This window comes from Schistocerca cancellata, chromosome 4 (assembly GCF_023864275.1).
Source record: "Schistocerca cancellata isolate TAMUIC-IGC-003103 chromosome 4, iqSchCanc2.1, whole genome shotgun sequence".
In the NCBI taxonomy this organism is placed as follows: Eukaryota; Metazoa; Arthropoda; class Insecta; order Orthoptera; family Acrididae; genus Schistocerca; species Schistocerca cancellata.
In genome coordinates this window covers 475,066,928-475,078,984 of record NC_064629.1, presented here as the reverse complement: position 1 = coordinate 475,078,984, position 12,057 = coordinate 475,066,928, and the positions used below count along the sequence as shown (strand labels likewise).

Here is a 12,057-nt window from a genome sequence, read left to right as displayed (position 1 = left end):
ACACCCCAACGTCAAATTCACTATGGAGACTGAAATGGAGGGTAAATTACCTTTCCTTGACGTCTTGGTCAAGAGAAGGGCTGACGGCACCCTAGGTCATGGGGTGTATCGGAAGGCTACGCACACTGATCTGTATTTGCATGCAGACAGCTGCCACCACCCTTCACAGAGGAATGGGGTACTTAAAACTCTAGTACATAGGGCGCGCACTATCTCTGACGCAGAGAGTCTATCCCAGGAATTGGAACATCTGAGAACTGTATTTCGAAAAAATGGATACTCAGAGTGGCAGATTCAACGTGCTCTCCGCCCAACCACTGCAGCACAACCTGTTGAGATGGATGAAGTCACGAGGGAGGAGGTAGGCACTGCATTTATTCCATACACAGGCGCACTCTCGGGGAAAATCGCCCGCATTCTGAAGAAACACCGGGTCGGAACTGTGTTTTGTCCTCCAAATAAAACTCGTGCACTAGTGGGGAGCGCCAAAGATGACCTCGGTTTGAGGAAGGCCGGCGTGTACCAGATTCCGTGTCAATGTGGCAAGTCGTATATTGGTCAGACGATGCGTACCGTCGAGGATCGATGCCGTGAACACCAGAGGCACACTCGACTGATGTATCCGAGCAAGTCGGCGGTCGCTGAACATTGTTTGTCGGAAAATCACGCCATGGAGTATGACCGCACGAGGATTCTGGTACAGACGTCGAGATACTGGGACAGCGTTGTTAGAGAGGCCATCGAAATTCGCACCAATGACGACCTCATAAACCGGGACTGTGGCTATAATCTTAGCAAGGCTTGGGAACCAGCGATCGGGTTAATCAAGAGTAAATCGAGCAGACGTATAGTTGTGACGACCACGGCGGACAGAGCCATCACACCGACGTCATCTCAGACGCCGTCGCAATCTGTTCCACCGCGCGACCGTGGCGCTGGGCGTGGACGGCGGAGGGAGCGCGCCGCGGGCGGAGGGTATTTAAATCGGCCGCCGCCGCGACCGAACCCAGTTCCCTCTGAGCAGCCATAGCGTACGGATCTCCGTGCCGGCACGTTCACTGGAGCTCAGTCCGTCAGTTCACCTGATGATGGCGACATGTTTGATCGCCGAAATATTGTGCCCGTTGGACACTATAGACCGGCAGCATACCCGTGGATATTTTGATTAACAAGTACACTGTTTCTATTATACTGATTTTTATTTATTTCTACCTCGTTTGTGGTTACTGGGCCATCTCCAGGAAAAAACAGACTAGCGTCTGCAAGGTACATTGGTCCTTCCGTAACCAAACATTATAAGGAAATATACAAATCACTTGCACAAAATGTTGTGTAGCAAACTTGTTTTTTAACGTTGAAATTACAGTTTACGGAATAGACAATACTAAGCACAATAATCAAAATTATATGTAGTGTAATTTACGATGTTAAAAATATGTTTGATGCACAACATAAATGAAGAGACAGTTTTTCAGCCAATGTCAAGCCCTCACAAACTTTACCATTGTACCATATAAACTGTAATACTATAATATTGTGTAGTTTAATTATTTATTGCGTTTAATATTGTCTTTTGTGAAATGCACTTTCAATGCTAGAAAAACAAGTATGGTGCACAACATTCTGTGCAAGTGGATTGCATCTTTGCTTATAATGTTTAGTTAACTAACAACTAGTGCCCCTTGCAGGCGCCAGTCAGTTGTTCCTGACGGTGGCCCAATAAGCCAAAAATAGATAGAAATAAACAAAAATCATCAGAAAAAACAATGTACTTGTTATTCAATCTTAAATATGGAATTGTACCAAGAAGTAACGGAAAAATCCGTAAGTAACACAAACACATAATTTACTGCATAATTAAACATTTTGTACGTCAGAACTTTGTTGCAAAACCAATTTAACGTATGTTAATGATATGCTTTACAGGTACAAAATTACAGGTTCTTGTGCCCGAATGACACTGCCTTTGATCAGGAAAGCCAAATATGTGCCAGCTGGTATGATGTTGACTGTGAAGCGGCGCTCCTGTATTCAGACAATTTCGACTTATACAGGATTGGTATGTATCTCTAAACCGGTACGTTAGCATTAGTTATAGACAATCTCCGTTATCTGTGCAACACTGGACACGGTGGGTTTCCAAGTCATTCTAGACAGAGATTAGGATTGCTATTTCAGCCTCGTTAAGGACTGTACAACCCTGGATAATCACCAACGGGGAGATATTACTGACTACAGCGATACTGATGTCGAGAACCTAATTAAAAGTTCACGAAGGTGTTTGAGGATGGGCTGCACGCCGCGTTTTGATGTTGAAGTATAAAAACAGGTCAGCTACGTAACCGTCGGTGGTAAACCAATGCACAATAAGATGCACTCATTAATTCAATGTATTGGACCGTGCTGTCTGAAACGTGTGCTTTCTATTATTTTCGTTGGATGACACCATAACCATAACTACGGAAACTAGTTCTTATTTAAGCAAATGACGCTAGTTTAGGAGTTTAATGCACGCGCCATCGGAAGTCTGCTTTCAGGGTGGGCACTAACTTAGAACAAAGAGTATTCTTCAAGCAAAATAGGTTTGGACATTGAACGAGCTCCTATCCAAATGTCATTATTGTGACGCATAAGGAAGCGATAAAATATTGTTTAAAGTTGGGCACAAGTGTGAAAGTACTCCTGACGGTGAATAGGTAGTTCAAATGGCTCTAAGCACTATGGGACTTAACGTCTGAGGTCAGCAGTCCCCTAGACTTAGAACTAAACTAAGGACATTACACTCATCCATGCCCGAGGCAGGATTCGAACCTGAGACCGTAGCAGCAGCGAGGTTCACGACTGAAGCGCCTAGAACCGCTCGGCCACAGCGGCCGGCCCCGGTGAATAGGTAGTGGTATGAGGTTTGTGCTAATGAGTGTTAGGAACTGTAAATATCACGCTTTTGAATCTGAAGAGCACTTTCAACCATTTATTCGATGATTATGTTGGAATACATTTATCTGCTCGTACATAAGACATATGTTTCAGACGTTAAGAATAATTATAAATATATTAGAAATTTTCTGAAATCGGGCAAATCTGATTCGACCTGTCACTGAAGATACAGGTTACTCGTCAGTCAGAAAGGAACTACGCAGAATAAAACGTCTTGCAAACACGAAAATGTGTTATGCAAGTAACTTTTATTATCTTCTACTAATCTGGATTCTAAATCATCATCCAGTCAACCCAAAACTACCTCAGAACGATGTAAGGTCGAAACTGATCTAAAACGGTAAAAGTTATTTATATAACAGCCTTCTGCTCTTTCAAAATGTCATTTCTGAGTCATTTAACAGTTCTGGAGGACCATGTGCAGTAAGAAGGGAACCAGCAGAATTAGGAAACGTATCCATTATGTCGTAGGGACAACTGGCAGAGAAGCGTAACTGGGCTGTACAGTACTTTTCTGTATTTATCTTCTTCCCTTACGGTAAAGACAGCTACCTGAAAATCAGTTTAATCTGGGCCGCAGATCTTAACTTTGGTGAAGCCTAAGCTCAATTGCCATTCTGTTTATTATGCCTCCACATACAAGGGAGGCAGCATGTGAAAACTAAGTTAAATCTACTCGAGGAGCGGTAAATCCCTGTTGACTTTTGGGGTGCAAGAAGAAACAAATATCTGTTCACCGAGTCGTCATTCTTTTCACAAAAATTTTATAAAATGGGTGAGGGCTGCAACTGACATAACCAACTCGTGGAAACTGCATGACATTGTACACAAGCATGTTGGACAGGACTACTGGAAACCGCAAAGCAGGACAACATTGTCTAGAGTTCAGCCAATGCTATTTCATCAATTTGCAGTGACATTTTAAATAGTGCGCATCGTGCAGGTCTTGCGGTGCATCCGGTGTGCCCCAGCGAATGCTTTAATTTGTAGTATCATTCCACTACGTCTGTGCCATGCAGATTTAGAGTTATTATTTGGAAGTATGATTCCGAATCCTCGCTTTTCTGCTTTCGAAGATTTCCTGCATTCGTAGACAAATATTGATATTAGCAGATGGCTTACTTATGAAGTTATATGCGTTGTAGAGTGCTGGACCGTGTCCTCTGCAGTAGTTAGGATAACATGTTGTAGAGTGCGGGGGCGAGAATCTATCAGACATCCGAAGGCGTTAGTAAACCATTGTAAACCGAATACACATTTCTTGTCCATAGATACACAACTGTCATCTTTTAGGTTGCCGGTAACCCGGTGAGCAGTTGAGGTTCATTCAACTGATGCCTTGGCGCCTCGCAGTCTTGGCCTCCGCAGCTACGCGACGGGGCTATACATGCAGCGGCCAGCTACGCCACAGGAGGTTACTGACGGGTCGCAATGCGGACGTTACCTGCGTGGTCCCGGTGGCCAGCAGCACGGGTAACAGGCTACCGGGGCGCTCTTGTTGACATCGTAGACGGCACGCAGGAAAGGCTCCCAACAGCTCTGCACAAGTTGGCTGTAGTCGTGAAGAGTTGCCGTGGAAACTCCGTGAACGGCCAGTGATGCAGGTGTCTGCTCTTAGATCGAGGTGGTTTCGGGGCAGCAGCTACTGTGCTCCCTTGTGATGATGGTAGTCTGGCAGTTCACCAGGTACCATCATGCAGGCCTCCATGAGGCCTGGTGGTCGGAGGCATCCGAGTCTTCTCATCAGCGAAGGCGAAGACGAGGCAGCAGCAGACTATGGCAGCCAAGTTCTTCGGTCTAGGTCGACTGTTGCATTGTTGATCGGAGCGAAACAGGCAAGCTGTGCATGGAACGTCACAGGTCCAACTTCGGCATTGGTTAGCTGCAAAATGGGAACTGGGGTTTCGAAGTCAGAGTATTTATACCGGACGGTCTATGACAATGATATTATCGTGTGACAAGCATGACCTAATTTTGTCCACTTTCGTGAACCCATCAGCACTCAGCACCCCGCCGCGGTGTCCCAACTCTTCTCTTCGGCTTCAATTTTTTTTGTTTATTTTTTTTAGCGTCTGTCTCCGTGAGGCAAGTGTGCTGCATCGGTCGTCTGTTAAGCTCGTTGCCTTCATTCGCTCAGTCCCTTCATTACAACTCAGATTAGGTGCTCTAAAACTCACAAAGGTTAAAAATTAAAACCACGTGGCCACAAGGTGTCAACAACAGAAATGAATTACAGATCTCACGCCGAATGATTTTTTTTAAAACCGTTTGAGGCTTTAACTCTGAACAATATAAGTTTTTACATTTTGTGTCACTAAGCTTAATTAAAAACTAATAATTATGACTAATTAACACATGAGTTTTTAAGATGAAACAACAAATCCAAAAGATTTATCTTCCATGGCAGTTCTAACACATGGCCTTTAAAAAGGAAACTTATAAATTGAAATGATTAGTTCTTTTTATACCAAACAGTTGATGCACCAAATAGTAAAAGTATTGCAGTGTGGCAAGGTATTGGTTTTTACAAGTGGGCTTATGATTATTTAGAGCATGGTCTGATAACTCGGAATGCTGATGCACAAGGAGGACTATGTCAAGGCAAGGACCTAATAAAAGCTAGACAGTGTTGTACACTAAAACTCGAATTAAATTTCTATATTAAGCCCTCACTTAAAGAACAGGGGTTTTCGCAAATCAAAACCAGTACTGCAGTCAAACATAACAAAAGTTCCCAGAATGAGATTTTCACTCTGCAGCGGAGTGTGCGCTGATATGAAACTTCCTGGCAGATTAAAACTGTGTGCCCGACCGAGACTCGAACTCGGGACCTTTGCCTTTCGCGGCCAAGTGCTCTACCCTTGCACTTGCACTCTATCCTTGTAGTATTCGTAAATTTAAAGAAAACATCTGACAGTGTTGACTGGACTACACTCTTTGAAATTTAGAAAATAACACGGATAAAATATAGGGATCAAAACGTTATTTTCAGCTTGTGCAGAAACCAGATTGCAGTTATAAGACTCGAAGGATATATAGGGAAGCAGTAGTTGAGTATGGAGAGAGATAGGGCTTTAGCCATTACCCGATGTTATTCATGGATGAAGCAGCTGTGAAGGAAACCAAGGAGAAATTTTGAAAGAGAGTTAAAATGGCCGGCCGAAGTGGCCGCGTAGTTCTGGCGCTGCAGTCTGGAACCGCGAGACCGCTACGGTCGCAGGTTCGAATCCTGCCTCGGGCATGGATGTGTGTGATGCCCTTAGGTTAGTTAGGCTTAACTAGTTCTAAGTTCTAGGGGACTAATGACCTCAGCAGTTGAGTTCCATAGTGCTCAGAGCCATTTGAACCATTTTTTAGAGTTAAAATTCAGGGAGAAGAAATAAAAACTTTAAGATTAGCCGATGACATTGTAATTGTGTCAGACACGGCAAATAGCTTTAAACAACAGTTGAATGGACCAGATGGCACACTTGTAAAGAGACTGTAAGACGAATATCAATAACAGTCAGACAAATACATTGGAATGAAGTCGAATTAAATCATGTAATGCTTATGGAATTGAATTAGGAAAGATGCACTAAAAGCAATCGATGAATTTTGCTATTTGCGCAACAAAATAACTGACGATGATCGAAATAGGGAGGATATAAAAATTAGACTGGCAATAGCAAGAAAGTGTTTCTTAAAAAAGAGAAATTTGTTAACATGCAATGTATGTTTAAGTATTTTGATGCCTTTCCTCAGATACTTGTATGGTGTACTGCTTTACATGGAGGTGAATCGTGGACAACAATATGTTCCGACAAGAACAGAATATAAGAAGAATGCTGAAGTTAAATAGGTAGATTGAGTAACAGATGAGCAGATGGGAGGAAAAAGAAATTTGTACCAGAACTTGATTGAAAAATGAAGGGATTGGTCGACAGGACATGTCCCGAGGCATCAAGGAACTGTCAGTTTGGTAATGGAATGAAGTGTTGGCAATAATAATTGTAGAGTAAAACCAAGATACAGTAAGCAGGTTCAGATGGATGTAGGTTGCGGTATTTATGTAGAGATGCAAAGACTTGCACAGGATAGACTAGCACGGAGAGCAGTATCATACGAATCTTCGGACTGAAGACCAAACAAAACAGCAAAATTAAAAATTGTGTGGAAATTGCATTGTGTGTGTAAGATATTGGCGGGTGGGACTGAAATGATTTCTTTTCAGATCATGTTGTGCTACAGCTTCTGGTGCTGTGAAGCGGAGTGCATTTTATGTGTGACAGAGAATCTAAAACTCGAGCGATTTTGGCATACCTCAAATAAAGACAGGGAACTTCATATATGCAAAATTACAAGAGAAAGAAATATTAATGTTTAACATCACGTCAACGACTTAGCCATTAGTGGGGAACCACAAGCTCAGACAGGAAGTGGGTGGTGAAAAAAATTGTCCCTCTAGAGCTTTTTAGAGGAAGTGTTCAGAGATTCCCTCTGATCTATCTAGGAAACCGCTGAACTAAATGTGATTTGGTCTTGGCTTCTTCGGACTAGTTTTCATTGCCTTAACCATTGCGCTATTTCATTCAGCTAAATATTAGATTTTCGAATACTGGTCATCGATCAGAATCTTTACTGATGCCGTAGACAATTAACGATTGCAACATCTCACCGCATTGACTCCGGGAGGATTGACGCATGCATGTTATTTACTATGACATTTTATTCTCCAGTCTCCAATGAGACAATGAAAGTAATAACAGTGGACTGGAGAGCACGCTATCTAGATCTTTATATTTCTTTCCTGATTGGTGAAAGTTAAATAGGGCAAATGGGGCAGGATCTGTGAGGCATTGACGCAATTTCAAACTCAAATGTACAGTGGTCATTTATTCGGGTTTTTAATTGTGTATTGACTTTCAATACACAAAATGTACCACTAAAACATCTTTCTTGTAATTTCATGAGTATGAGATCACTGATTGAAATTCAAAGTTGTGGTCAAGCGATACAGAAGTGAAAATGGAATATGACTTAATCTGCAACTTTTACAATTTCGGAAACAAGGAAATGTCTGATCAGTCAGTCAGAGGTAAGGATCGTAAAACATGCTTCTGGGTATGAATCCGATATCAGCAATGTTTGAGTGGCGAGTAAAGTAATTTGTCCTCCTTTCGCCGAGGGTACTTCAGCTATTTGTTATAGACAGCTTCCAACGGTATTCAGGTCGTGTCGCACCTGTCATGCAATTTACGATGATTGTCGGATTATACAAATTGATACGGGAACAATTTCAACTGCATCTACTGTGCATATTCTACAGCGACGCAAAAAAAACGAAACTGTTCGCATTACTAATGAGCTAGTTGTGATTGTGCATTAGCGAGCGACTATCCCTGCTGGACTCTCTGGTTACGCTGTGACAGTCACAGATGTCTTAAGCTCTGGTAGAAGGTAGAATTGGCGAAGCTCTTATGAGGCTTTGTGGGAATCATAAAATGTTTTGAGATGTGGAAGGGACGAATGCAACCTTGTTTGGACTCAAATAGGTTCTACTTTGAAGGTGGCCATTAGCAAAGAAATACATGTCAGTATAAATACTTGCAGCGTTCGTCTTGTTTCTCTTGTGTCACACTAACGGCGGAGTGCACGAAAAAAGTGTGCAGTGAACTGCTCGAATTCTGGCACTGAGTTGAGCGATTACGATAAAACTTCTCAAAGTGTGAGGACAAAGGTCAAGGGTGATGAACAGTTAAACACTAAAACACCCTTATATGTAGTTTCTCATCAACGAAAGCAGTCTCCATTCTGCCATGTATCAGTAGTGTGTGAAATATGGGAATCGGAATGTTGCACCTGTATCTAAAAATATTAAATCCAAGGGAAAAAATATTCCTTATATAAATGTCATCATGACAATAAAATATTGCAGTATGAAATATGGATAAAACTCTTACGTTATTGTTTGGGCACGTTTTGTATTTCACATTTGGGAAGGCAACATCAGGTTGCTCCGCTAAGAATGTTAGACACTTGGTGATCACTGGAACTGTCGCGTAGTTTAGTGTACTCTTGGGGGGTTCGACGAGGTGTGGGATCCACTTGAAACGCTTCATACTTTAATGTTATTGTATTATTATTATTATTATTATTATTATTATATCCTAACGCTGTTATAATCGATATTAATAGTGACTGGTGGCATCATTCATAAATACTCGTCATTGTTACATTATTAGGTAAGAATATTTGAAACGACGTGTCCAGTTCCAGGATTTGCTTTACAACTGTAGGGAACTTAATAAAAACTTTGCTTGGACCAGTGAAAGGTGACCTATTTTAATTCATTTTTTGTTATAAATTAGTAAGCCTAATATTCCCGTGTGTTATTATGCGTAAAATGACTGAAGACTGTTACTTTCACGACATGTTCTGAAGTGTACATGATAACTGTTGCTTCCAAGTTCCTCTATGAGCTATTTCTAACGGAGGTCGCTCATTTGCTGAGGCGGAACCACGCGATCGGTGGCTGTCAGTGTAATTAAACGATGAACTCTATATCACATATTCATCCTGCAGATTTCACACGAGGTGTTCGACCCATTCTGAACATTCCAATTACCCCAAACAGCAGTGTATTTTAATATGTTTGTATCTCAGGATGAGTGAGCAAGCTTTGCTATGTTTTGCGGCAGGTTACGTGCCCAGTAGTCCGGCGATTGTGGCCAGCAAGGCGACGGCGCTACCTCTGGGCCCGTCCACGGCGGCACCCGCTCGCCCGCGACAGCCCTTCAACTCACGCCAGCCGCAGCTAGACGACGAGTACTACCTCCAGGCCGGGGACACCGGCGACAGGCGCCTTCAGCCTAAGGATGTGCTCAGGTAACACTCTTCATTTTACCAGTGTTTTCTCTTTCAGCGACTACAAGTCTTCCATCTTACTGATACAATTTGTAAACCGAGTGACTCATGCATTGTTCCGAAATAAAGTATGAGGCTCATCTATTAAGTAAAACTAGACAGGTATCATTCAACAGAAATAAAAGGTACCCAAACACTACTTGACGTACAACAACGCTAGATCTAATCCTAATTTTGTAAGAGAGAAAACTTCGGCTTAACGTCCCACGACGACGGGATCATTGGAGGCATAGCACAAATTTGGAATGGAGAGAGAAAGGGAAGGAAATTGGCAATATCCTTGTCAGAGGAACCTTTCGGCATTTCATGTTAAAATTGTAAAATATGTGCCAACAAGTAGTATTCTCCGTTTGCTTTTTCCAGTTTGTGAAACAGTCTTTCATAACTAGGCACCTTAGGAATGTGTTTCTCGAAATCATAGAAAAGATGCAGGATTTGTCTCTTGTAAAGTATATTTTTTGCTTTGGAAATGTTTTTTTATTGCAGGCTAAAGCTGCTTAATTATACACCGTGCATGCCAGCAGGAGTGATCAATATTCAGGGACATGACAGGAACTATCTGTCGAAGCAAAAAATGCTAATAAACATGGGTTCTGAAACGCATACCTTAAGAGCTATGAGTACTTCTTTATCTTCGACACTGTGAATCAAATTTATTGTACTACAAAATCTTTGCTTTCCATATTTTAGGAGGCGGTAGTATGACCAACATGAAAAAAAATTATCTAGTACACATTGGCTCTAAAATGTATACCGAGAGCAATGAGCACTTGTTCAATAGAGAGATGTGTTTCACAGTAGCGAAGATGAACAAGTGCTCATAGCTCTTAACGTTTGCATTTTAGAGTCCATATTCACTCGACTTTTTGCTTCAAATGATCTTTTCTGTCATATTCCTGAGTATTGATCATCCCTCCTGTATACGATAAGTTGAACGTATGTTTCGGATCGAGATTCGAGCACAGATGTCTGATTCCCAACACCACGACGTAATTTCTAGAGCTCTGCCTTTTACAATCAGGTGTCTGGGTTTAAGTCGAGTCTGGTACACTGTTTTAACTCCTTACATAAGTGATGTGAAGTTTCTTAGTTCTTTCCTGTTTTTAAACTTACACAGCGCACGTTATCTCTCTGTTCAGTAAGGGCAATAGATGCGAATGTTGTAAAAACGGTGACATTAGTCTGTTGAAGGCGGCGTAAAAAATCCATACAGAAATATCGAACAACAGAATAACAGTTCTAGATGTGGCACTTCTCCAAAATGGAACACACATAGTTTGTGTACATTTTGAAAGAGCTTCCAATCGAGCTGATCGAAGTAAATTATGGGCAATAATGAAAGGCAGTGGAAACCAGCACACCTCATAAGTAAAGCAAAAACTTACACCGTGAAACAAAAATAGTGATAAATACAATAAAAAAAGAACAAATGAGGTAATCAATCAAGGAGTGAGAATGGGGTGTTCCCTTTCACCGACTTTTTTTTAATGTTTATGTTGACAGTGTCTTATAAAATTGGAATTTACATAATTTTTCAGCAACTAAAGTGGACAATCACACTAATATAAGTACACTACTACTTGCAGACGATAAAATAACAACAGAAGAGAGTAAAGGCGACATCTTGTTAGCAGTAAATTGGCTACCACAAATGTGTGCAGAATACAATCCAAAAATTTCACAACATAAGACGAAAGTTGTAGCCTTTCGTGATAAACACTGAGTACGATGGAAAATAGTAAGAAAGTATTCGAACAGGTGTCACATTTTAGATATTTGGATCTGCTACACAGATTATGATTGTTGTAACAATACATATGAAAAGCTGCACAAATTTCAAGCAATATGTAGAACAATAAACAGAACCCTTAATTAAAAAACCCGAAAAGACGATATGACGATGCTACATAGAGAGAAGACAAGGTGGAAACGACGTCTTGGAAGAATTTGAAATCTCTAGACACATGATCACTGAAGATGACCTTATTTTAAATGAACAACTACAGTTGAGAGACATAAGATTCTTTAACGCTTTCAAGCCGTTGGTCGCAACTGTATGATGTTGTGGCTCATGTTTCTTTTCACTTCCATTTCAGGAACGTTGATTTTCCCTTTACTTAGTGGACTCTGTTTCTCCATACCGATAGCACGTCAGGCGGTCCTGAATTCTATTTATGCAGGCGTTACATTAAGAATATTTTTCTTTTTTGCATA

The 12,057-nt window shown here is 41.4% G+C and overlaps 1 protein-coding gene across 1 annotated transcript in view; it reads left to right on the top strand.

The window, feature by feature from the left end:
* The window catches only part of LOC126183208 (homeobox protein 2-like), a 49,744-nt gene that overhangs the window by 23,957 nt on the left and 13,730 nt on the right, over positions 1-12,057 (top strand). Inside the window, exons 4-5 of the mRNA XM_049924986.1 lie at positions 1,927-2,059; positions 9,618-9,804. Of these exons, the coding sequence (XP_049780943.1) occupies positions 1,927-2,059; positions 9,618-9,804 (320 nt within the window). The remainder of the gene's footprint in view (positions 1-1,926; positions 2,060-9,617; positions 9,805-12,057) is intronic.